This window comes from Osmerus eperlanus, chromosome 1 (genome assembly GCF_963692335.1).
Source record: "Osmerus eperlanus chromosome 1, fOsmEpe2.1, whole genome shotgun sequence".
Taxonomy (NCBI): domain Eukaryota; kingdom Metazoa; phylum Chordata; class Actinopteri; order Osmeriformes; family Osmeridae; genus Osmerus; species Osmerus eperlanus.
In genome coordinates this window covers 18386866-18413582 of record NC_085018.1, presented here as the reverse complement: position 1 = coordinate 18413582, position 26717 = coordinate 18386866, and the positions used below count along the sequence as shown (strand labels likewise).

The following is a 26717-nucleotide window of genomic DNA, read 5'->3' as shown; positions in this document are numbered from 1 at the left end:
AATATAAAAATACATATGGTTGGATAAAAGTCCTAAAAAAATTATAATCTGTCTCTTTTTTCATCATGAATTTGTTGCATAGTCTTCCATTGCATTGTGTTTCTACTTCTTTTAGTTTCCTCCTTCGTTCCTGATCCAGGGTCAGTGTGTTACGTAACATTCTTATGTCGTATGTGTCTAACTGAGATATGTAAGTCCTTTGAATATGCTGGAGGCAACCCACCAGGTTTCTTAGCGGATCTGAAGCCTTGGTAATGGAGTTCCAAAGCAGCTGTCCAAAAACCAAGAGTCCACCCCTGTTTGGCAAAACATTTGGTGCAATCCTGCCTCAGCTCAAGACTAAAACCATTACACGGACACTGCTAGAATGTCCTACTTTCTTTGTGGATGGGGGTGGGGGAGTGGGATGAGGGTTGGAAGGAGATTAACCTCATAGTGCTTTATAAAGGCTTGGTGTAATCCGCATAGTGGAGATTCAGAGGAGACACTGTAAGAATCACTCTTTCTCAGTTACTGTATCAGTGCTTTAAAGTGTATCTAAAAACCCTGATACTTTTGTTAATAATATCTTAAAAGGAGAACACTTTACAAGGTAACTGCTACAGACAAAAACTCATTGGAGATTTCCTTCAGAGCGAGATTAACTGCACCATAAACAGCAGTGAAACACTAAAGGAACCCTGGAAGAAATAACCATGACGAAAGGAAAGGTATGGGACCGCATTTCTAATTTGATAACTTAAATATCTACTTTCCAAAACATATTTATCTCCTAGACACAGATTAGTGCATTGTTTTGGTGCAATGTCTCTGTCACCTTTATAATCAACCAACATGTAAAAAGTTAGATAAATATTCACTGATATTCTTTAACTGACTTCATAATTGGTCTATTATTTTCTATCTACAAATCTTTGTGAATGTACTGTATGTGACAGAACACCAAAATGGTGGCCTAATCCCTGAGCCAAACAAAACATGGTGACTGGTGAATGCATTTATAAATATGCTTCATGCTTCTGGTTTCATTTAAATTATTCATGATTAATCAAATGTAATACAGTACAAATGAAAGATCCGTACTAATATGTACCAGAATCTAACACAGCAGACAATGCTATAAGGCTGCATAGACATTGGATGGACCATACAGACTTTGATGTTTCTTTTTGAAAGTAGCTACAGGCCTCTTTGTGTGCGTGTCTGTACCTTTGACTGTTGATACATGTTATTAGGTGTCTGCCACAACCAAGACTGGAAACGAGTATCCACCGAGCTACGAGGAGGCTACAGCAGGTAAAGAAACCTTAGCTGTAGGCCCCTGTTTAAACAGTGGGAAGAATTACAACCTTCCACTGAACTAAGATAGGTGGTGAGAGCAGAGTAGGATGTAGTTGAAAAGTCAAAGGTGAAGTCATCTACCTCAATTCAGAGATCTACATATGCTGCTTTATGGGGAAGGTAATCCTCAGGTTTTTTTCTCCCCACCTTCTACCTCCTCTTCCTTTCCCAATTTCTTCCTCCCCCTCATCTCAGATTATGGCGAGATGCAGGCCCAGTTCTCCTGGGATGACAAAGTCATCCGGAGGATCTTCATCCGAAAGGTATAAACTGTGAAAACACTGAAGGGAGATAAGAAAGTGATAACATACGTTAGCATATTAAAAAGTGATAACATACGTTTCTCAATCTGTATTTACTATCTGCCAATACTGTCAATAATGAGTCCCACTCCTCATTTATTCATGCAGGTCTACTCCATCCTGATGATCCAACTCTTAGTATCTGTGTCTATTGTTTCTATGTTCACATTTTGGTGAGTCTTTATATCCACAATAATCAATGTGTGTGCCTGAGTGTTTTTTGTTTGTTCTCAACAATCACTAACATTGTCTCAAATTTCCTCAGCGCACCAGTGACATTTTACATTCAGACCCATCCTGGACTGTACTTTGTCTCCTAGTGAGTGAGAACCTATAGAATGACCAACATATCACTATCATCTCTCTCTTAAAGGCTTGTATCAATGATTGATGACGCTATGCTTTCCTTCCCCACAGCCTTACCTTCTTTGCCACTTACATTGCGTTGTCCTGCTGTGGGGAACTGAGGTAACCTTTTTCCTTCACTGTTCCTTTATGGGGCAAGGTTGTGTCAGAATCAGTTCATAAAGGTTAGGCATGTTACAAGAACTGTGGATAGATGTTTTAAACATGTCATATGTCCATATGTCTAAACAGGAGGCAGTTTCCCTGGAACCTCATCTTACTGACTATCTTTGTGAGTACCGATGACAGGACACAGTGCACTGTTGAATATGAAAAAAGAAAATTATATTCTAGAGGTCTCAATAACCTTAGTCTAACTGCTCTATCCCTCCCTCTCTCCTCTCTCCTCCCCAGACTGTGAGCATGGCCTCCATGATGGGTTTTGTGTCCAGGTGAATACACACACATGATGGGCGATAGTGTGTGTACTGTATGTGTCCTGTATACAATATTTGAGTAGCAACATCTGTAGGCTTGAAAGGTGACATCCCCCTGTTGATTAATGATAACATAATTCAGTTTTTCAGTGCAGATGAAACGATGCATAAATGATTGTGTTGTCTCTGTTCCTTCTCCAGTTTCTACAACACTAAGTCAGTGGTTCTGTGTCTGGGAATTACTGCTTTGGTGTGTCTGTCAGTCACCATCTTCAGCTTTCAGACCAAGGTGAAACAAACCACTCCATCTTAAAGTCATCCAAACCAAGAAACCATGTATAGACGTTTGAATAATTCTATGATTTATCGTTTGTTAAATTAATTAATTCAAATTAGGATGTCTCTATTTGATCATTCCTTCTATGTCTTTCCTACTCTAGGTTGATGTCACTTCCTACCAGGGGGTCCTATTGGTCCTGTGCATGGTCATGCTCTTCTGTGCCATCACTCTGTCTATTGTCGTCCCCTTTGGATATGTACGTTTCTAAGCGAGTTTTCATTCTGTTAACCCTCAAACACGTAAACAACCCAAAGTAGGTCAGGATGATGTCATCCAAAATAGATGTAACTGACGTTATGTCTAAATATAGATTGACCTATCCCATGAGGGCGTGTGAAAAGATTAGCACTAGATCTCTATTAGTAATCTTAAGACTATGTTGACAAGTCTGAGCCTTTCTTAAATGAGTGGCTTATCTTCCTTAACACTGTTCAGTAACAGTCTTACCTGGTATTGCAGGTGCCTTGGTTACACGCCATATATGCTGTGATAGGAGCCATCTTTTTTACTCTGGTGAGTGGCCTATACATGACCTCAAACACATCTAAGTCATCATCAAGGTACAGAGTACTTTATAATGTTAATATTGAGTTGAACTTGTTTTACGTTCCCCCTTCCTCCTCTCTCTCTCACTCCCTTCCATGTTTGTCGCAGTTTTTGGCGTTTGACACCCAGCTACTATTAGGAAGCAAACGTCACACCATCAGTCCAGAAGAGTACGTATTTGCCACCCTCAACATCTACCTGGACATCATCTACCTGTTTTCCTTTCTGCTGCAACTGTTTGGTGGAGGCCGTGATTGAAACACCTGTCACTCGCTCCTATTTATCTATCCTATCCATCCCTTCTATCAATCTCTACATCAGTCTTTAACTCCACTCAAAAATTAAACTATGTATTCATTTTAATTGCAATAGCCATCAATTCATCTGCCAAGATGAGGGCATGTTTCAACATTCTGTGAGGTTCCAGCTTTTGCATCTCTGACCCCTTTTCCACCAAATGAGCACTGGTTCTTTAACCAGTTCCGTTCAAGATTCTTGAAACCTTGGTGTGATCTAGCAAACCACCCCGCTTTTCCACCAGTTTTGAGAATGACCAAGGATGCGTCATCAACGATGGGCAAGACAACTTTAACGGCAATTTTTTACCAAGAAAATATTACTTAGCTTACTCGTCGTCCCTCATGAGGCAAAAAGGCTTAGCCTACAGTATGTACATTTAATAGGTTGGAAATGTGGGCACATTTAAAGCTGACCGTAACATCGCAATTGGCACGATGACAGACTGTTTCCAAAAATAAACTTCGCACGCGTATTTAAAAAACAGAACAAATATTGTAAGTTATTTCAAATGCAAACACGGCCGTGCAGGCATGCATTATCGCCTACCGAATATAGACAATGGCATTTTTCCAAGTTACGCACTTTCTATAGCCTACGCCCACTGATGTCGTCACGGTTCCACAACTGAAAACCAATTTTTCACCCCTTTCGAGTCAATTTGAACCAATTTTTTGGGGGACGGAATGCTCCAAAAGGTAAAAGATTTGCTGGGCGAACCTGAACGGAATCCGCACCATATTGGTGGAAAAGGGGTTTCTGTGACCAGGGTTGTCCAAGGTCACTTGCAATGTTGGTATTAGGTTATTTGATACCGTTTATGAACACCAGCCATAAACAGCATAGTACGTTATAAAAATATCTCTGTCCGATACTGCAATCCTACTGTAACTGTAGCTTTCTGAGTTATTGAGCCAAACAAGTAAGCGACAGTTGCTGACCATACTGTTAAAGTATTCCAATTGTAAATACATCTTAGTATTCTTATTATGTGGATTCAGGAAATCTGCACTATACAACTCAACCGGATTGAGTTCTGCTTTCATATCGCACAGATTTTAAGACAGTCTCAAGAGAATTCATGTTTGTATCTTAAAACACTACTACTTGCATCTCAATATAAGAGTGGACCAGGTCTTAAACATTCCTATGTATATATATATATACAGTATGCGTGTGTGCATGAAGTTGAATTTTCTTTCAAAACTTCAGATGATAAGGCAAAAAGAACCACACAATTTTGGTTAGAAGTGTTAATAGAAGTGTGATGTTCAAAAGTTGACCATAGTTGCACATTAGAATAAAAGTTAGTTGCAAGTTCTATTGTAACTTTAATACAGATTGTGGCCTTTGGATTGGGCTTGTGTAACAATGTTGCAACAATGCAACAACCTTCTATTCCAATACTTATTTTGAAATCAGTGTGAAAGCCGGGAGTGAAGAGATTCCCTTGTGATGTTATAAATGATAACTTTGTTTCAAACATTAGGATTCAGATGTAGAAATAAACAATGCATGAGGTGGGGAAAATATTATGTTTGGTTTGATTTCTTCCTCCTATAGTAGAGCATATTTATGAAACTGTAGTACAACCATTAAAAACAAGGCTTTTATTTAAAAAAGAAAATCAACATATTCAAGTTCAAAGAGTAAAACCAAGAAAGAAGGAAAATATTTATCTCTGAATAAAAAACTGAAGTTAGCAGAATTTAACAATTCTGGCAGAGACAAAAGTTGCCAAGTGGCTAACCAGCTCATTAGCAAACAAACCAAATATCAAAACCACTGTCCTCCAACAAACTGTACAAATGAGTTTTTTATAAATAAGAAAAATGTTTTCTAGCAGTGTCAGATAGGCCAACTGAATGTTCAACTTCAAAGGCAACCAACTTGATATTATATTTGACTACAAATGAGATTTTTTGAGAGTACCAGTTTGCAATGAATTTAATCTCTGATTTTGTAAATTATTACTGTACTACAAATTACATAACCAAATAACTAACCAGCAACATCAATGGATTTGTTTCCATGTGTCATAGGCCTAATGTTATAGTGTTAAAACTTAAAACTTAAATTGTTCGATAAAGTGAATCAAGTTTCTAAAGGAAGACATGTTGGAACATTCAGAGTGGCCATCATCTTACAAACTGCATGGACATCCCGTTTTAGCAGCATAACATTTTGAAACTATGAAATAAGCCATCAAAGCTACATGATCTGGACTTAAAGGGAGGACATGAGGATTTTTGCATTAGGATTTGCATTGTTTTTAAGAATTGCATTGGCATGGATAAGTGCACAACGAAAGATCAGATAAATATTATGTTTGAAATCCCCCTGGTTTTCAAGTCCTACAAAAAGCTTCTGACTTTGATACCTCCTTCCATGAAAATGTCATATCACACACCAATGTTAAGATTAAATTGGTTAAAGAGAAGTTCATAATAGAACATGGAACATCAATTTGCAATACTGGGAAAGCTGCATAAGAACTGGTCATTTCATAGTTTCAAAATAAATTTATGTTTAATGTTATGGCTGATACATGAAATATCAGTTACCATGAATACATAAAATTATCCTTATTTTCCTTCATGATGTGGTGGACTGAATGTGAAACTTGCTTGTGATAATTCTTGTGTTACTGTATCTGGACAGATCATGAAACATCAACAAAATATAGTTGATAAAGTAGAGACAAATAAAATTACAAACATCTTGACATGTATAGAATACAAGAGAACAGAAGGGAGTCTAATATTTACAGAGATTGCAAATGCTGAACTCTCCATTTTGACACTATAAAGCATGAGAACCATTTCCCGCAGATTTTTACAATGTGGTTTTAAATGAACATCTTAAACATTCATTCAACAAAACCACGTTATGAGAGGAATGTCACTCAATGTCCCATTAGTTTCCTGTAACTTTAAAAAATAAAAAGGTCTTACATCAACATAGAGCTACAGAAAAGAGATATATATGTCCGTGGACTGAGATCAGCATTTTACTATGTAATAAACTGACAGAAAGCTCTGCTGACAGGTTGATGGCTTGATCATCTTTGGTTGCAGATATAAATAACAAACAAACCTGGATGAAGGAGACCGAATGCTGAGCTAGAGGTGCAAAGATGAACACAATATTGTGAATAGTTAGAAAAATGTGACATCCAGCATAAACCATTAAAACTATGGTTTGTAAAACTACGACTGCTTAAGAATAGGAAGCTCAACCCTCGATTACTTCTGATGGCCCTAAACCTTTTAAATGGCCTTTTGCCACACTTATTCAATTAATTTATCAAGGAGTTTTTCATTTTCACAAATGTATTTAAATGTGTTTCAAACTATTCAATAATTGGATAATGCACACATTCACAGTGTCTATTTTGTTGGAAAGGGCATTCATATGCTTTCTCAGCTTCTGAATATGATTATATACCGCATGCAATGAAATAGTTGGGCTAGTGGAAGTGGACTTAAAGACTTTCTGTTAGGCCGGTAAAAATATAATGATTAACAACACAGTGCTCTGGAACGGAAATTAACATAGGATAAAGCAAGCAAAACATAATGTTGCAGTTTGCATGGACCACGTGCAAATGCACAAACTCAACATCATATAAAATGCACTGAATCTCTTAGAAAGTAAAAACAACTTAACATCTACAGTCTAGGAAAATTATTTCCCTACAGCTAAAATCTAATTTTAATGAAAAGTAAATTAATCAAAAAGATATTCTAGGTTAACAACAACATAAGGCATGACAACTCAAAGGTTTCAAGTGAAAGACAAAAAATGACAACAAAATAGCTTTCTACAACAACAACAAAAAACAAAATGGCTGACAGTTAGAAATTACAACTCAGGAGACAACAGCAGCATTGAACAAGAGTTGCAGCTCCCTTTTTCTCCAACAAAGGCCCCTAACTATATGAACAAGGACAAAATGAGGACACTCTAACTCCTTTCTTTAGGTAACCACACTTTTTCTTCTTGATTTATTCCAATTAGCTACTTTAGCACTCTTGTGTACACATACATCATCATAACCCCCATATGCTCACACCAACAATTTGTATTTATTTTATCTATTTTATCTTTGTATTTTTTGTATTTTTACAAAAGTTGCAATTCACTATTGATAACTGTAGATCTAGCCTAACAAAACCGTTTAAAACCACTTCTCACAGACCGTGTGTGGTACATGGGCATGATTCACAAACCAAATAAAGTCCTATAAACTATTATAATACTAACCCTGGGCATGTATGATCCAATAATTGCCGTAATACACTTTTAAAGGTAAACACAATCTAAATGTATTTTTCATAAACAATGGTGATATTAAAGCATGTTAAACATTCCTTTCTTGGAATGATATAACTGATGATAGGATTAAATTGAATTTAGAAATCTGTTTTGTCAAATCTCATAGAATACATTCATGTCTGTATTTACTAAAATGTTTAAATTGAATATGTTATAAAAAGAACCATTTGCAGAGAATGTTCTCATAAAATATTATAGTATGAGTTGTCAATCTTAATGCCAATGTTCATCATTACCTTATAAATTATAATCACTAAATAAAATATATAGGTGACATGTTTGTACATTGTAAATAAACATTTAAATAAAAAGTATAATGATTGTCCTACGCTTATAAAATGAAATCTGTGTTTGTGAGAGAAACATTGTTTTATCAGATTTTAAATAATCTTTAAACAACCAATGTTATCTTCTGGCAGTTAATTTAACAGACTAGTTTATAAAGAAGTAGCTTTAAACGGTTTATTTAGCATTTGACATGCTTTTTATAACACAAAATGTTAACAAATTGTAATTTTGCGTAAAATCTGTACAAAATATTGTCCTACTGCTGCAAATAGAATGTCAAAAAAACACACATCAGAAAAAATAAAAATGTTTGCATATCTTACAAAAAATAAAAGACACATTGTGTTGTAACTCTTTTCCTTGATATCACTCTGAAACATTCAGAATGGTTTTTAAAAATAAGAATTTGATATATTACGTGCACAAAAATAATGCTCTGTGTCTTCCTCCTTTCCTACTAGTTTCTTTGTTCTTTTTTTTGTTTTGTTATTTTCAGTTATCAAAATAGATCAAAGCTTCTTTGCAGAAGGTTCCCACCTTTGGTTGATAAACTCATGTAGAAGTAATAGGAAAAGTGTGACGTTGTCTTCTCTGTCGAAACACACGCAGGTTCCTTTTGTGATCTGTGTTTGAGTCGGGTGCATGGTGTCTGTATGCAGAGCAATGCAATCCTCCTGTAGAACCCCACTGGTTCAGTCTGCCGTGAGCCCTCACCAGAGGGAGCTGTAACACAAATGTACATCTGTCACAAAACTCATTGAACTGTGAATGTTATATATTCCTCTGACATCCAGGACAATCATTAAATGAGATAGCTAAATAAACTAAAGTTAAATGCAACATCACTTTATATTGTATATTACTATGAAATCTGAGTCAAAATGATCACAAACAATGAGATTGTATTTTCACAGTACAAAGTTATATAGACCATAATATGGCACCTTAGCTTAGCTTCACTTGGTGTGTTGGTAGGAGTAATTTGTGTGTTCTGTAGGTGTCTCCATGGCAACCTGTTGCTGTTGTCCACCATTCTCCTGCAAAGTGTTAATGAAATTGACTAAAAAAGTGTTTTACAAGGAACTAATATACAATCCATTATCCTCTTTGTGTCACCAGATGGAGATTGTGTATTGCTGTGACTGTGCAAGGCTGCTTACCTCCACAGGGACACTGGCAGGAGGCACTGGGGTGTACTGGGGGATGTAAGTCCCCTGCATGGTTGTGTTTGCAGGCATATACTGTGAGGCACAGGTAGAGCCAAAACACAACAGTAATTAGCATCTACAGGAACACAGCCATGTACAACAAATGGTTGATACAGCTGGTACTACAATAACATTACGACACAAAATTACTAAACTTTTAAAAACATTTTGATTTGTGTGTGAGGTTGGTGTATAGTATAGTGGTAGGGATACTGACCGTGCCTGTGCTGCCCAGAGACAGGTGGCCTAGCTGCTGGGTGAGAGGGCCCATCATGGATGTGGGCTGGATGGACATGGTATGGTCCATGGTCGGGGTCAAGACTGTGCCCTGCACACATACACACACAGATACAAAAAAGGAGCGGTCAACACAGAAACACAAAAAACAGAATAATGTCTGACAGGATGACAGAGAGACAGAATTAGAGAACAGGATGTGACACTCACTGCTGGCTGCATGAGGTATGACTGGTGGTGCATCCAGGAGGGACTATGTACCTGGAAGAGACAAGGAAACACACACTCAAGAGGTTTGGAGAGAATCATTGATGGTGCTTGACAGTTGCAGTTGCCTCATGGCTAAATATGCTGCACACTATTGTGTTTGGAGTGGGGAAGGTGTGTGTACTGTATGTGGTTCAAGTCGGCTGTCCCCCCGTCTGACCTGGTAGGAGGAGACAGGTGAATGCATGTAGGGTGACAGGGGTGTCTGGGCGATCATTCTGTTAGGAGCCAGACTGTAGGGGGATGAGTAGAACCTGGGATACAGAGAGTGGCAAACATAAGGAGAACATGAGGAGAACATGAGGCAAGCAATGTTGAGAACTCTGGAAGTCAGGACCATAAAATGTTTTCAAAGAATTAAATTCTAATAATAAATAACTAATTAAAAAGCTACACTTAAGAGCTTTAGTTATTAAATTCATTTAAAACACATTTTGGAACTACTAAAATCACTTCAGTCTCCGTAAAGGAAAGTGGTCTATCTCCAGTTCCATTTACTTCAACCAGGGGGAAACAGTTTACCACAGTTTTTACTTTTGTTGGTTTCTGACACTAAATACTCACCCATTCTGTAAGGCTGCGTGGTCATATGCAAGTGTCATCCCTCCCTAGGAAAACAACACGTAATTAAAAAACTACTGAGCACATCGAATCCTCCACAATTTCTTTAAAGCCTTTTCATTGGATTACTATACTTTCTCCACAATCGGTATGAATGAGGCATTAACCCTCAAAAATGGTTTTCTGATATCTCTTAAGTTCCATGATGGCCATCTCACCGTGTCCCCGTCTCTGCCCCAGGGCCGACCATTCTGCAGGTACTTCCCCTGGTTCAGCCTCTTCTTCTGTCCCCCGTCTGCAAACTTGCACAATAATGGTTCTGGGGGCACTGCAGGAATTTTTAGTCAATTTAATTTAATGAAAGGAAATGAGCAGACAACTAGAGAACATATTGGAATTGAGTTAAGTGAACTTCTACCTTGATTAAATAAGAAATATCTGCATAGTAGCCATTCTGATGTCTTTAAACATATTACATCCACTCACCAGGCACTCCTGGTGGAGTCTTGATGAATTTTCCATTAAAATGCTGAATGATGGCTTCACACTTCTCCTTAGACTCCATTCTGAAACACATTTATTTGTATTAACCTTTAAGTAACTTTAGCTTGTATGTCTATAATGTAAACTGGTATTAACAGTACTATAAGTATGTAGCATAAGGACAGCATGCATAGCATTCTATAACCATTAAATACCTGGCAAATCCAACACCACGACTGGTCCCGTTGGCATCGCGGAGGATGCGTGTGGAGATGACCTGGCCAAAGGACTTCAGCATGCTCTCCAGCTCCTGCTCGTCCATGGAGACAGGCAGGTTGGAGATGTACAGGTTTGTGGGGTCCTGCTCCTGTTGCTGTGGGGGAGAGGAGACTAATCAAACCCTTTAAACAAATCAGGAGTAGGTCTGTGTTTTTGGTTGATGGAAAGTTATGTGTCACCATTCAACCCCTTTATGATGTCTTAGTAAATAATATACATGAGTATTAGAGTATATTATAAAATGTAAGATATTCGTCTTTGTACACACAAATCAAACAGAGAGAATCAAACACACAAAGAGTGTAATGAAAATGAAATGGGGAGCTCCTCGTCAGTAGGATGGGGGTGTTGAAAGCAGTTAAAAAAGGAATGCGAGACAATTGAAATTCCCAGCTCAAAAGTGAAACCTTGTGTAACTGTGTAGAAACAGACAGGAAGCCAGACAGGAAGTTAAGAGTTATCACAGCAACAGGCACATGACAACGTAGAGGAGGAAAGGGATGGGGGACTGCGAGAGGGAGGGGAGACAAGCGTATGCAGGAGACAGGGATGATAAGACGGAACTGGGAAAGAGGGAATGGAGGATAGAAAAATGAGTGGTTTTGTAATGCTGGAAAGTGAACGAAAGGGGAGTAGAGGTGGGGATAACAAAGAAGAATCACAAGCAAAGGGAGAAAGTAGTGGAAAATGTGTGTATGTAGTCTGACTTTACAAATTGAACTCTCCTCCAGCAGATTTCCTCTGTTGCCTCAGTCATGTCTCATTCTGACATACCTGTGTGAGAAGAGTTTACCTATCGCATATCTCTAACAAGCAGAGGGCTTCAGGTTGCTGTGATATAGCCTATTGTATATTATTCAGACTCAGACTAGTCTACAGTAAGTCAACAATGTGCAGTGCCTGCTGTATTTGCTTGTTGGGCTTGACTGTAGAACACCACACCTGGGAACACCTTACCAATTAAACAGCTATTCTAGTCTTACTGGAAACCATGTTACAAACTAACATGATTAGGTCAAAATCCTCACACACACCACTTCAAGTTCCTTCATGCCAAATGGAACTTTGCTCTACACGGTGGAAACACACGTGAAACCATCAGACATTTACATTTAGTCATTTAGCAGACGCTCTTATCCAGAGCAACTTACAGTAAGTACAGGGACATTCCCCCCGAAGCAAGTAGGGTGAAGTGCCTTGCCCAAGGACACAACGTCAATTGACACGGATGGGAATCAAACTGGCAACCTTCAGATTACTACCAATCACCTTCTCTGCTGAGAAGGTGATTGGCTGCAATCTGCCTACCCTCGAGGACCTGCACACCTCAAGGACCCTGAGGCGAGCGAGGAAGATTGTGGCCGACTCCTCCCACCCTGGTCACTCCCTGTTTCAGTCACTCCCCTCCGGCAGAAGGCTGCGATCCATCAGGACCAATACCTCACGCCACAAAAACAGTTTCTTCCCTTCCGCTGTTGGCCTCTTCAACAAGGCCAAGGGTTCACACTGACTTCATGACTTAATACCCTTAAAACACACTGCTTTTTGCACTGGACAATACAATCCTGTACCATTTGTATTTTTTGTAATATTTGTATTTTTATATTGTAAATTACTGCAACCTATATTTTATTTTATATTTTATTGTATAGTTTATTTTAATCTAATTCCATTGCTAGTCATGTACCCTTAGTTTGCTAGTTATGTACCCTTAGTATAGTTAGTCCTCATATTTAAATTTTTGATTCCTATATGTTTAATGTTTGCACCTTCCTGCCAAAGCAAATTCCTTGTCTGTGCAAACTTTCATGGCGAATAAAACCCATTCTGATTCTGACTAGCCCAACTCCCTCACCAGTCAGCCATCTGACTCCCCCTATCAGACCTGATTTTCCACATCTCCTCTTATCTTTGTTGAACTATAAGCAAAGAGACAGCCTGATTCCAAGTCAAACTGGGGGCACAGGTAGCTGCCCCACCAAGCCTTTCTTTCCAGTTGAGGTAGGTCAAACGTAACCAATCACTGACATAGACAATGAGGAATTCCCAGGTGGATTATGGTCATGTGCAGGCATTCTGCATACAGCATGTTTTGTTGTTGTCTGCATTGGCACCAGAAGCATGTGCCATTTTCTGAGACCACACTGTGAGGAAAAACTACCTCATTATATAACTCTGTGGCACTCTGAACAATGGCCCACAGAAGATAAGACGAGTGTAGCTCGCTGTGATAAAAAGAAGAAAAAAAAAACAACAGAGCTCCTCCTTTGCATCCTCTGTTGTTTTTGTCTCAACTCATCCACTAAATCCTGCTTTGCACTCCGGCCAGCATTTCATGAACTGCTCTCTGACGAAGATATTCAAATAATGGCTGGACCGCACCCAAACACATGCAGGACTGAATATCTCTCTCCGCTGCTCGCTCCGTCCTCCCTCCCTAGCAGTGAGACATACAGCCCTGGAGTCATGCTCTGTGCATCTGTGGCAACACAGAGGTCTGTTTATGCCAGGTCTCGGGCGAGCCAGTCTTTCAAGGTGTGTGTGTGTATGAGAGTGTGTGTGTGTGTGTTCTTGCACTTGTATGCATGTGTCAAGTGTTGCAATTGTGTGTGAGCTGACGTGTGTAGTCAGAGAGGGAGGGGCTCGGAAATGGAGCTGTCTATTTTTATCCAAGCCATTGTTCTCCGTTCCCTCCTCAGCCCTGTGGCCTTTCTGTATTGGGGCAGCCTGGAAGGCCCTGACTACACCCAGGGCACCACCAGGCCCCACTTCACTGGGGCACAGTAAATCATACCTTCTCAAGAGGGAGTTTCTCACTAAAATCAAACAAAAATATTTATAAGGATAGCCTCTAATAATATAGAGCCAGACATGGTAAATGAATGAATGAGAGTGAGTGAGTGAAGAAAGTGAACCGGGCCAAACCCCTTGGCCTTCACCTCGTCTGTCTGAGCACCAGCTGCACATCCTGTCTAGGTGGGTGTCGTCCTCGGTGTTCAGTTGCAGTCCAGGTAAGTCAGAGTGAGTACAGGATATCAGTGGCAAGCAGAGTGAACTGGAGTCTGGTGCTATTTAGTTTCAAAGTTAGTCTGTATCAGTACAGACTAGAGCAGTAATACAGGTGTTACATTGGTAACATATGGTGTCAATTACAGTGTTGCTTAGTCTCAGTTCTGTTGGCATGATTGGGCCCCTAGTGTTGCACGGCAGTGGAGTCTGTTTGGGTGCAACCTAGCAGGATGATGTGGTGAATGTATTAACTACTGGTCTCAGCCCCAGGCCCAGGCCCGGACCCAGGCCAGCTCATTGTCCCAGTCCCATTGACGGCGGGTGCTGTGGCACCCTCCCCAGGGCGCTCTCAATGGGGAGTCTGAGAGGCACAGAGGGATCAGCTTAATGGGCCGACAAAAGTGCCTTTGACTGCAGACGGCCACACAAAGGCCTTGTGACAAGGCCCACAGCAGGGGCCAGTTAGCAGCACACACAGGCACAGATGGAGGGAGAGAGATGGATGGATGGCAAAGAAATATGAAGAGGGAAAATCAAAAGGAAAAGGCAGAGCTCTAGACAGAGGGAGGGCGGATGAGAAAACGGTGAGCAGGGATATAGAAACCATGGGAGTCCTGGTCATTAAACCTGGGTCATTGCGCTTTGATTTAGGGGAGATAAACTGTGTAATAACTCAATGAAGAGTGGAGTTACTGTATTGAATGATATGGAGTAAAAGAGATTGTGAAGAATGTGCATGTATGCTACCTTGGCCATCTGAGCCTGGACCCCACTTGACTTCAGGGCGGTTACAGCCTTCTGAGCTGCTGCTGGGCTGTCAAAGTCCACAAAGCCATAACCTGTAACACACACACACACACACACACATCTTAACACAGGGCGTTGATGTTTAAAGAAGAAACGTCAACGGCATTTGTGCCATGAACCAGCTGACCTCCAGGTCTCACCTTTGCACTTGTTGGTGGTTTTGTCCAGGATGGCCTTGGTGGAGACAATCTTGCCATACCTTCCAACAAAAACAACAGGGACAGCTGATGTGACGACAGGATCCTCAGTGGAATTTGCTCCACTACATTGTTTGTCAGGTTGTTAGTGAAGGGCCACAGGTGTAAACAGGTAACACACGCCCTCCCTCTCAGAGTCAACTAGGCCTGCTGAATGTGATCTGGCTTGGCTCAGAAGGTCCTGCCTGCTCCCTCTTGTTGTTGTGTGCAGGGGAGGATGGTTGTACAGTTAGTCTGCAGTGCTGGTGTTGTTTTCAATAGACAGGAGACACCACCTCAGGCCAAACAATTTGTTCTAGGCTCATCTTTATCCAGTCTGCTATCCTCACGCATACCTTCTGTTGTGGCCATTTCTACATCATTTGATTGTCTGTTTGTTTGCATATAAAAAGCCAAGAAACCCCACGAAACAGGCAGAAGCTATTGGACCTTGGAGCACCACAGTCTTTTCACCTACACTTATTTTGTTAGAAATACTATCCTGAGCTTGTTTTATACACATTCAAAGTACACAAATAAACAGGACATACAGAACAAACACCTTTCTCATGTCATGTTTGTAATACAGTTCTGCATTAGGAGGGCAAGATGAATGTCATATTTCTAAACTAAAATATGTAGTCATACATTCAGTCACAACAAACAAGGGAGAAAAGTGATTGTGAAGGTAAACATGAACAAAATAAAAAAGTTACATTAACAGTGTATCAACATGAGCCCTATTATAGTATCTCAGTCTACTCTGTCTCATTTAGTCAGAGAGGTGGCTCGAGATCGTCTTGGCGAAGCAGGGCGGAGTTTACACTGTAAACTGATCCTACTTGTTCTCCACCTCCATCTCCCTCTCCAATTCTCTGGGTCCTAAAGTCCCTTGTAACAAACAAAGCCTCTCTCTCTCTCTTTCTCTCTCTCTTGATCTCTCTTTCTCGCACACAGTCACTCAAAGTTCAAAGTTTGTGAGGCGGTGAATTAGTGACTCTCCCTTCACCTCGGCCCTCTACAGATGTAAAGGTCATCTAGGGTGGTGGTGTATGCTGGGGGGGGAGGCCATTGTATTATTTTCCCAGACTTTTTAATCTGCCCCTTGGATGGGTTTCAGGGTCTGACTTTCATAATATATATTTTTTGCTTTACTCTCCTCCAACTCTCCTGTCTTCTCTTCCTCTCCTCTCACACATTTCACTCTGGCCCCTTGCTCTCATTTACCATTCTGTCAATCTCTCGTCCATCCCGTCCAGTTCCTCACATACATTTCATGATGCATTCAGAATGCTCCTAAATTGGATTTTTCTGTCGGAGGCTACCGGCCTGTTAATGTTAATGTGATGCATGGATCCATAGTCATAAATTCATGCCTTCATTGCCTGGTGATCTGTCATCTTTATTCTGATGGCCCATATGATCAGAGCAGCCTCCAGTAACCCCTATCCTACTCCACTAGAGCTTAAGTATTTGTTAACATAGTCAGTCATTTCTGGAACACCAAGATCCGTCCTGGCTTGCATGAGCTAAACCAGTTTGATTATTGCAATACTACATTGGCTCCTGTTACAAGTATAAGTGCTGTTGTGGGAATATGGTGATATCAAAATAAAGTCATGGGATGAGGAGAGCTCTTTATTAACACTTAATTCTCTGGATGTTTGTGTGCTTGTGAGGCTATTCTGTGTAATTGTGTGCTTGCGTCGGTGTGTGTAAGGCAGGCAGAGCTGTTTGTCGAGGGTGAGTTGAGTGGGTGTAGTTACTCCCTACGCTCTCTCTCTCTCTCTCTCTCTCTCTCTCTCTCTCTCTCTCTCTCTCTCTCTCTCTCTCTGCTTGGGGAGAGGGAGGTAACATCAGGACATCAGGAAGAGTTTACCCCTTTCTGGCCCCTTCTTCTCCTCAGTCCCTCTCTTCCAGCAACCCCTTTTTTGCCTTTAACCTCTTTCTCCAAAGCCATGGTTCTCTTTCTCCCTGTTTATTTCTTGTAATCCTGATATTTTTCTTGAACTTTTCTTGTCGCTATAAATAATATCATTCAGAAGCTGGGCAAAAAAGTTAATATATTTAAATATACTATACACTATAAATAGTAGATTTTTTTATTTTTATGTGTCAAGGCTGGAACACACCAGTCAAACTATCACTGCTGGCATGAGCCTGCTGCTTTACACACTTCATTTGTACACATAATGAAGCATGTGAACTGCCAGGAAAACTATTGATAGCCTTGGTAAAATGGCTTTCAATAAACACCTTATGCAGCACAATGACCTTCCACTTTTATACCACAATAAAATACCTTAAATAAAGTGTTGATGAATCATTCCCATGATCCACCACCTAACTTAGTTTCCTTTAGCATGTTTTTTTGTGTGGAATACCTGTGTAATGGCTCATTGTATGAACCTGTAGTTGTTTCACTGGATGGTTAATTGCCTCGTCGGACATTTTATCTTGTGGAACCCTACTGTAGGAAAAGCGTGATGGGTGGTCAGTGCAGTTAAGAACACTCACGGCTGGCACAGCTTGACCAGGTCCTGGTCCGTAGTTCCAGGATGAAGGCCACGGATGTACAGGTTGGTTTTACTCAGCTGTTCCCCTCCCCCACTGCTGTTGCTGCTGCTGTTAGTGTTGGGACTTGGGGGCGCCATCTGGTGGCCGGAGGACACATAGGACTGCTGCAAGAGAACATAGAGAACACGTGAACTACTCTGCTATGGTGGTTATATTAATGCAGTTAATTCTAGTTTTTATCATATCGTCTTGTCTTCAATACCGCCTCTGCCCATGCTTAAGTTCATCCATAGAGTCAAACCCAGAACCATCAACTGTAAAGTTCAGGAAGAGTAGGGAGGGAGCGGTGTCTTTAACCAGTTTAAAAGGTACATTATATTCTACCAAGATACTTCATATTTTCATAAATAATTCACAACACACCATGAACAGATGCAGCTGTTACTCTTCATAGTGACTCATACTACAACCTGCGTTTTGAAAGCAGGGATTCAAATCCATCGCTCAGGAGAGACAGGCAATTGTGTGGGAGCAAGGTAAGATGATATCACACAGCCTTCATGTCAACACTCACCAATACTGCTTTTTGAAGGGAATGTGGGGCCTCTGGCCTGTCTAGGCCATATAGGGAAAACGGGCCTCTTTTCAGCTTACTCCATATTGGGCTGCTCTTTTTGCTCTATCAAAACTTTCAAACCACTGAAAATTATTTTGCAGCTGACATCAAATCCAACCCTTCAAATAACAACACAAAGCAACACTCAGCAAACTGCTGGTGATGAATTCTGATACATCTACACACTGTTTCTTTCATTGTTTATTCTAGCAAAGTCGTAAGCGATTCCTCTCCCATACCACCATGACTGTAAAAAGCAGGCATTTCTAAACAAAACAACACCATCTGTTCTGGCTTAGACTTGTATCTGTCCTCTACAGCTACACTACACCCATAACTAGCTCTGCTGGTCAGATGTTTCTCTCTCTGTCTCTCACCAATCATCCAGAGAAACCAATGGGAAAAGTGCAAAAAATGGAAACTGTGTGTTAGTTCACTCAATGGCCAAGGCCCTTACATCACAGAGAGGGGAAAAGCAGAGGACTCATAGAGAAACAAACACACCCCGGAACTACCCATTAAATTGGGTCACATGCAAAATAGACCAATTCTGAAAGCAGTTAGAACGTTTGCTTACAACAACATGATATAAGCATATCAGTTTCATTACAGTCCATTACAACCGTCCTAGCTTCAGAGCTCTCGATCTTTACCAGACAGAAACATCCAGAACAATAAAGTCCTTTACCTTGTGAGTCCCAGCTTATGGGAAGTTAATGAGCATCACAGAGAACTTCTTGTTAATGAATATTATAAAAATGCACTGTCACACCTTAAATATAATCTGTACTACTGTTGACTTACACATGTTTTCATTAAAGTAATCATGGTGTCATGACCACACTATTTCTTGATTTAGTTCATTGGAGATACTTCAAAAGAGACAGACACAATCAATCTACTTGAGCACAACCATAGCTTTGAAGGAAAATAAGTACCCCAAAATGCCAAATAGAATAGGAGGATGTACAGTCGGGTGGTAAATATGTGTTCCCTGAAAATGTAAACCAAGTTTACAGCATCTGTGCGGTTAAAAGAAAAAGAGACACAGAGAGAGCCAAACGTGTGTATGTGTAATATACGCCTGTCTCGATAGATTTAATCACCTCCAGAGAAAGCACAGGCATTCATTCCCTTTCCTAATATATCTGCCACATGTCATCATCTGACTAATGAAAGATGAACAGACAAAAATCACGGTCTCTGAACACCCCTGCCCCTCAAAATGATTACAGGGTGTTATATAGAACACCCCCCCCCTGCGCCCCCCCCCCCCCGTATGTATCCCATAAGAGCAGCCCCAGAATAAGGAGGCTGCAGGGGGGGGGGGGTCTTGGGTTAATTCGTTCTGGGCCTTGCATGTTATAGATCAGACTCCTGGTGTTTAAGCACACCACAGCAGGGAAGCAGAGATGCACAAGGCTCAGTCAAGAGCAGAAGCCTATATCCCTAATTACACACCATCCATAGGGACACAGTGTCCCTCTTTGTGTCCTCCCTCAAACAGCTCCATGACCCCCCTCCATACCCAATGCGGGCCACCCCCCTGCCCCCCCCCCCCCCCCGCTCACCCCCTGCCAGAGGTTCATTTCTTTGGCTTTAATCCCTCCTTCCTCTGCTGCTGATTCAGCCTGAAAAGATTCTCTGTGTTTGCTCATGTTAGATGACCTGGAGGCATGCCCGGGTCAAGTTAAAACACAAAAAGAGAGACGGTGCATTTCATCTCACTCTCTTCTTTCCCCTTCTCACTCACACACACTGCATGTCTACAATACATTTAGTCATTTAGCAGACGCTCTTATCCAGAGCTGCTTACAGTAAGTACAGGGACATTCCCCCGAGGCAAGTAGGGTGAAGTGCCTTGCCCAAGGACACAACGTCATTTGGCACAGCCGGGAATCAAACCAGCGACCTTCTGATTACTAGCCCGATTCTCTAACCGCTCAGCCACCTGACAATAGCAATTCTTGGTCAAGCAAACATTTGGAGCAGGTGTTGTGGATACTCGTATTTGGGAAGATAAAACCATGGTTTTAAACAACAGCACCCAAGCACAAAATGTGAGGAAGACATCATAACTACCAGCTGCACACACACACACACAGCTTCTGTCTCAAATCAAGCAAACACTTGATGGCTCTCCTTATATCAATTTGAAGAATCACAAGCTAAGGTAAAGTATGAGCACATAACGGGAGGGGAGGGTAAGGGAATGTTTTGGTGGAGCTGTTTCTCTCATCTCTTACCTAATTGGACAAAAAAAAACAGACAAAATGTAATCACATAAACACTGGTGTATCAAGTTCACACAGTTCAGCTGTAGTCACCTCAATGTGTACCTGACATTTATAACATCCACCCACCTGGCTGCTGCACTGCTGATCCTGCTCTTGGTCCTAACACACGAGCAAACCCATTCTCCCTTCAGATCATCCTTAGTCATCTTTAGTGTCTCTCTCTCTCCCTCTCTCTTTCGCCATGTGTGTCTGTCTCATTCTGTCTTTGTCTATATCTCTCTCTTCCTGTTCATCTTGGTAGGCTGACCTCAATGCAACCTGTAGAATTCCATGGATTTCCTGGCTGTTGGGGGTGTCTGGTTTTCTGCATCCTGGATCGCTGTGGCTTCCACATTTCAATACAGTCTTCTCCTAAAGCTTGACAGGCCAATAATTGATCAACTGACCAGCAAGTAACAAAAATACTTTTTATAAATAAAAAAAATAAAAAATCTACTAAATTCATGAATAATTCAATGTGCATGTGACATCTTTATGAAAGTGTTTTGGAACGCACACCTTATAAAAAAAAATGATTATTCTACTCCAACCACAAGTTGCAACCACAGAGTAGAATGGTGGGTTACTAAAGAAGAAGGAATTCTCCAACTGGTTTTAATTAAGACTCAGGTGACGAACAACCATTAGTCAGTCAGGCCTGATGTTGACATATCATTGTCAGAACGTTGGTGCTCCAACCTGTGGTTAACCTGGTGACTGGCTGCAGTTTTGGGGCAGACAGGATTTCCTCTACGAGTCTGCTCCTGGTGTTATCATGTCATCATTTTGAAGAGGCGCTCCACATTCCAGCCAGGTGACAGGGACACCAGGCGTACGCCTAGACTCGCCCCTGAATCTTCTTTTTCTTTTCCCTCAGTGTCTTCTTCTCTTTACGTCTCTCTTTCTTTCCTCCTTATCTCCAACATCCTCCCCACCATTTCCGCCCTCAAGAACTGCCTAATACTCTTTCTCCCTGCTTCTCCATTCATTTTAGTATTACTCTCCTGTATATTAATAGCACACACATGCAAACTGGCACTAAGGTAAAGGTACACGGTTTTAGCTGAGGCAGATGGCACAGATTGAGGGAATCAGATACCTGTACACCAGGGCCGGATGCAGCCTGCTTTGACTGGGGGTGCAGTGAACATTTCTGGGGGATATCATGATTACGGAAAGGTATCTGCCTACGTTGCCCATTATTACAGTTTTTCACAATTGCTAAAACACATTTCTTGAAACAGTCACCCATTTTCTCAAAACTGTAAACACAAAACCTCATCTTCAAGCACCATTTACAAAACCACTGAATCCTCTTGCAAAATGAAACTCCCGCCTCAAAACAGATTTACCTGTGCTGAAAATCAAACACTGCTCTCAAATCATAAACAAAGTGATCAAAATTATATACACTATCAAGCAGTCATTAAACAATACACCAAAAAATAGAAAACACATTGTTCAAAACATATAGTTCTCAGGGAGAAGTACATTTTTACGTAATCTCAAAACAAATTTGATATTTATCCGTCATTGTCTTTTAATGAACAAAAATATGTTCTATCATAGTAGCTCAAAATTGATCAGAAATTACTACTCTGCTTTGCTCTTTGCAATTGTTTTGTTCTTTCTCCTCCTTGTACTCCTAGACAGTACTGTACCCTGCATCTCACTACTCACAACTCACTCTTGTTCTTTGTTGATATGAACTTGCAACCAGTCAAAATCTATTGAGCAGTAAGTACTGTTACTGTAACAAATGGAAAGCACAATGTTCAGGGCCATACAATTTGTTCATTGTACAGTATACAGCCTACAATGCACTGTACTACAGTATACAATACTGAAAGGGACAAAAATCAAAGGAGTAAACACGTGATCAATGTGCTTCTTCTTGTCTTTGGGCTGGGTTAGGCCCCGGTGATATATCGGTTGTGTCTCATCATTTGAAACAAGTGAAATCAATTTTGAGTGGTTGTGTTTAGTCAATGACATGTTTTCTGTATTTGTATTTGATTGTTGCCATTTGTATTTACCAGTATGGATGACATGTGCATTAATGCACATGTCAAAAATGAGAATGTGTTTAGAGTTTTGATGAACAGTCTAAGTGAGATCTGCAAATTGTGTCTTACCATGTGAAATGGTTTAAGGTATTGACAACAGACAGGCACAATTAGCTACATGAGTTCAGGCAACTGAGAACTTTGTTCAGCCAATGGGTTTTAGTGATTTAGCAATTGAGAAAAACTGTAACCACAATCACTGGGGAATCATAAAAAAAAATGCATGTTATTGAAAGCCCTAACGGACTTTTTCATACCTTCAACATGTAACATTTTTGGCTGAAGTCAGAAGGAGCTGGGGGGGGGGCGTAGCCCCCTGGATCCGGCCCTGCTGTACACCCACACAATCTGGGCTGTCACAGCAGTCCCTCATTTCCAGCTAAATGTGAGGCGTGAGAGGCTGGCATCACTGCTGGCCCTGGCATCATGTTTCAGACAGCTGTGCTTTCTCCAAGGACAATCTCTCTCGATGTCTCTCTCTTTCTCTTCCTATCTCTCTCCTTTACCTATTCACTTACACGTGAGGGACCACTCTCTGGTGTCTGAGGCATTAAACAATGACAGAGCAGTAGGTAAACATACAGCTGGAACAGAGCCAAGAGGACAAAGGTGAACACATCAGGTTCGGTGAGTGTCAGAGCACCAGAGCAGAACAACAACTGCAGCTACACAACACAATCAACAGCAGCCTAGGGTCACAATGCAAATGTAGTTTAAATGTTTAAAATTGAGGACCCCAAAACAAATATGAATGCGTGTTTGTAAAGGCCTATTTACAGCCCCCCCTCCCCTGCGGCATAACGGGATTATAAAATGGCCTTTTTATTATTTAAATGCATCTATGTCTTTTCACTGGCATTATCGGCCCTATGTATGCACTATACATAGGGCCTATCTGTAGTGTACACAAGAGACAACATAACAAAGCCAACATCCCAAATTCATAACAAAGGCCAGACACCCTAACAAAAGACACAGCAGAGGTACTAAATATAGATCTAACAGGACCAGCAGGGAAAAGCGAGAGGTCAATTTAGGCTTGGTTTTCTGCTCAAACAGATGGAAAACACCATTGAAATGGGCAATGGAAACACAGACACTCAGCCAAAGGGCAGTGGCAAGGCTAACGAATAACCATTGTTGGATACAATGGGGTAAACCTATTATACATGCTTTATACATTACTATTTTACTATACAGATCTTACATCAGATCAGAATCATTGAAATGATTGATGAAAGAATAAAGTTAGCATTACGTTGATACATGATTCTCAGCGTTTCCGACACACAAAAAAAGCTTCTTTCGTTGTTTTAGATTTTTTTTAATTCACTGCTGTCATCTAACGATACCAAACCTCTCAGCACTACAGACAGAAGTTTGAAGGCTGAAACATGGCTTTGGTGGTAGACAATGTTGGTGATATTTCAAAGCAGCTGAAGTTGAAAGTAAAAGTCTGAAATTCAAAGGACAGGCTTGAAGAGCCCCACATCCGCCATCCCTCCGTGGGGAATATGGTGAATGGCCTTTTTGTGGAACAGTCACAGACATTCCTCTGACAACATTTCTCTGTGGTTGCTATGTTTTCACATTTTACTTAGCTAAATTGAAACAAAGACTAAGGTTTTCTATTCATGAAGGTGAACAATAATTTTTTCTCGGATGGCAGAAAATGCATTCGGAAGCATGATATGTTTTAGTTCAAGACCAGATTTGAGGTTGAATATAATTAATTGTGTTCATTTGAGGTTGGATGTGAGGTAGTGGGCAGGGGTAAGAGCAAGTTCAGGGTCAGGTACTGGGGTAGAGGCAGGTTCTAGGGCAGAGGCAGATGCAGGGGTATTTTCTTCGGAGGCGCCACAGTAACCATAGCCCTTTTGCCATCTGGTTGGGTAATCACCTTCCACACACAAAGAGCTATTTTTCACCCCTCAGCACGTTTATTTTGTGTTCGGTCTTTTATTTACTTCTGTGGCTTAGGTACAAGAATACCAGACAGTGTGAGAGAAAGGAAAGAGAAAGAGAGAGAGAGTGTGAGAGAAAGGAAAGAGAGAGAGACAGAGAGAGACAGAGAGAGAGAGAGAGAGAGAGAGAGAGAGAGAGAGAGAGAGAGAGAGAGAGAGAGAGAGAGAGAGAGAGAGAGAGAGAGAGAGAGAGAGAGAGAGAGAGAGAGAGAGAGAGAGAGAGAGAAAATCAATGAAAGAAAAATAAATTAGACCAATGGAGAAATTATGTCAAGGAAATTGACCTCTGGGCGACCTCCCCAAAACAGACAAACCTCTACAACAAGCAGCAGCATCATACTACATACCAGTCCTGATCGTCAAGTAGTGCCAATACTGAGAAGCATTACATTGACAACTCTTCTCTCTAACCAGCTCACTCTTTTTGCTTTTATCACCAAACATAATGATTAGTATGAATTATTTAGATCAACACACTTTTTTCTTTCTTATTGTGATTTCACTCACTGTTAATCTTCATTTTAACTTTCAATAAAGTCTTATGGAACATTCTTAGTTTTGGTTCCTAAGCGTACAGTCCAGTTACTTGAATTGGCATGTTGTCAAATATGTTACTGAAATCCAAACCAGGGTCAAGTTAGGCAACAGCTTGGGTAACAAGCATATACCTATATCTCTTGTACCAACCACATCATTAGAGACTATCAAATACATTCAACAAAAAGGTATGGGAAACATGCAGAAAAACAAAATGGTTCTGACAGTGCCAGAGAATCTGCAGGCCTTTGTTGCTATATATAACTGATAGTTATTCTAAATAGCATAAGAATAATTTGCTTTTATGACAGAGCCTGCCAAGTGCATTAGAAATCTAAAACACAATACATGCATTAAAAACACTTTAAATCTAGCATGTGTTAGTAACTACACTTTAAACGTTGTATACATTTGCTCAATGAAAGAATGGAACATTATTCACATGTATACATCTGTGTTCAGTATGCAGTAGGCTTAGTAGGCTATATACATATTTGTATCTATAATCGTAGACCTACACACTGGATCTAAATATTTCAAACGAGTTAAAGAAATGCGCTAAAAAATATACCAAAAACTTTGTCATTCAATTGTGGGCCTAAATATATCAACATTCATATTCAATCGTATGTCTATATTAGAGGCGTACAGGCGCTTATAGATAATTATATTTTATTTATTTACACACGACGTTTTTTGAAAGCTTCTTCTAAAATGTGATAGGTAAGTTATTTTTTCAAACATTCAAACAATGTGTAAAAAGCGTGTATTCAACAGAAATAAAACTCGAGCGTTTCATAATTTGGGGAATGTTGGCATCGTCACATTCACAATGGTTGGATTTTTCAAGGGGTGGGGCATCTTCTCCTATCAGAAAAAATAGGAAAACTTTGCCAAACTTACGCGGCTGCGTAGACAATGGACGTTATATTTTACAATAGATATTATATACTTGTTTATGATCACCACCCCAAGGACGAGGCTAAATTCAATTCCCTTGATTAACATATTCCTCTTATCCTTCTCTTTTCCCCACCCCCACCAACTCAAACACATTTATGCACAGAGACACACTGTCCCAATACGTTACGGTTACTCATAAAAGTTGGTCTCCACCGTTGATTTTACAAATGAGTGAACCGAACGATATCGACATTCATAATTGTTTATATTGAAACTTGTATAGACAAAATAAAACAAAACGTTAGGCCGTGCCCTGAGCATCGACAAACAGATTTCTTACATACCACCGTAGGGGTGCTGAACAGAGAGCAGCAATTTGCTCTACGAAGACCGAAGTTAATTTTGTGCGCTTCGCTTTTCAAGGACACTGCAGCTTACTGTCACAAGCTTCTGTGGCGGATGACAAGAGTGTATGCCCTACTGGTTGACAGAGTGCGGCCGAATTGTAGAAAATGCCGTTAGGGTTTACCTTTTTGCTGTTTCTGCTGTTATAGCCGTTGTATGGATTGATCCCTGC

The 26717-nt window shown here is 40.5% G+C and overlaps 2 protein-coding genes across 4 annotated transcripts; one reads left to right on the top strand and one right to left on the bottom strand.

Moving 5' to 3' along the window:
* Positions 1-460: 460 nt before the first annotated feature.
* On the top strand, positions 461-7250 carry faim2b (Fas apoptotic inhibitory molecule 2b). Its single transcript, XM_062466431.1, has 12 exons — positions 461-710; positions 1236-1296; positions 1537-1604; positions 1752-1816; positions 1909-1962; positions 2061-2111; positions 2241-2280; positions 2403-2440; positions 2627-2714; positions 2866-2961; positions 3225-3278; positions 3420-7250. The coding sequence occupies exons 1-12, from the start codon at positions 696-698 to the stop codon at positions 3567-3569; spliced, it is 780 nt and encodes a 259-aa protein (XP_062322415.1). The 5' UTR covers positions 461-695; the 3' UTR covers positions 3570-7250.
* LOC134024027 (RNA-binding motif, single-stranded-interacting protein 2-like) lies at positions 5204-26711 on the bottom strand. Of its 3 annotated transcripts, none has more exons than XM_062466412.1 (14): positions 26670-26711; positions 17779-17942; positions 15226-15284; positions 15026-15117; positions 11206-11363; positions 10994-11073; positions 10726-10835; positions 10511-10554; positions 10107-10200; positions 9890-9940; positions 9660-9770; positions 9395-9475; positions 9179-9271; positions 5204-8957 (listed from the first exon to the last, which is right to left on the bottom strand). In XM_062466412.1, exons 2-13 carry the CDS (start codon positions 17913-17915, stop codon positions 9191-9193), a joined length of 1098 nt encoding a protein of 365 aa, XP_062322396.1. In that variant the 5' UTR covers positions 17916-17942; positions 26670-26711; the 3' UTR covers positions 5204-8957; positions 9179-9190. The 3 variants fall into 3 exon arrangements, with proteins under 3 accessions (XP_062322396.1, XP_062322403.1, XP_062322388.1); XM_062466419.1 differs by lacking the exon at positions 26670-26711 and adding an exon at positions 26485-26622 and having other exon boundaries at positions 10726-10802; XM_062466404.1 differs by lacking the exon at positions 26670-26711 and adding an exon at positions 26485-26620.
* Positions 26712-26717: the final 6 nt, after the last annotated feature.

Coding starts and splice junctions, on each gene's coding strand:
- LOC134024027 (XM_062466412.1), bottom strand. CDS start 17,915: ATGGCGCCCCCAAGTCCCAACACTAACAGCAGCAGCAACAGCAGTGGG. Junction 11,074..11,205: donor CGTGGTGTTGGATTTGCCAG/GTATTTAATGGT, acceptor AATGTGTTTCAG/AATGGAGTCTAAGGAGAAGT. Junction 10,836..10,993: donor GACTCCACCAGGAGTGCCTG/GTGAGTGGATGT, acceptor AAATTCCTGCAG/TGCCCCCAGAACCATTATTG.
- faim2b (XM_062466431.1), top strand. Junction 1,297..1,536: donor CTACGAGGAGGCTACAGCAG/GTAAAGAAACCT, acceptor CCCTCATCTCAG/ATTATGGCGAGATGCAGGCC. Junction 1,605..1,751: donor GGAGGATCTTCATCCGAAAG/GTATAAACTGTG, acceptor TTATTCATGCAG/GTCTACTCCATCCTGATGAT.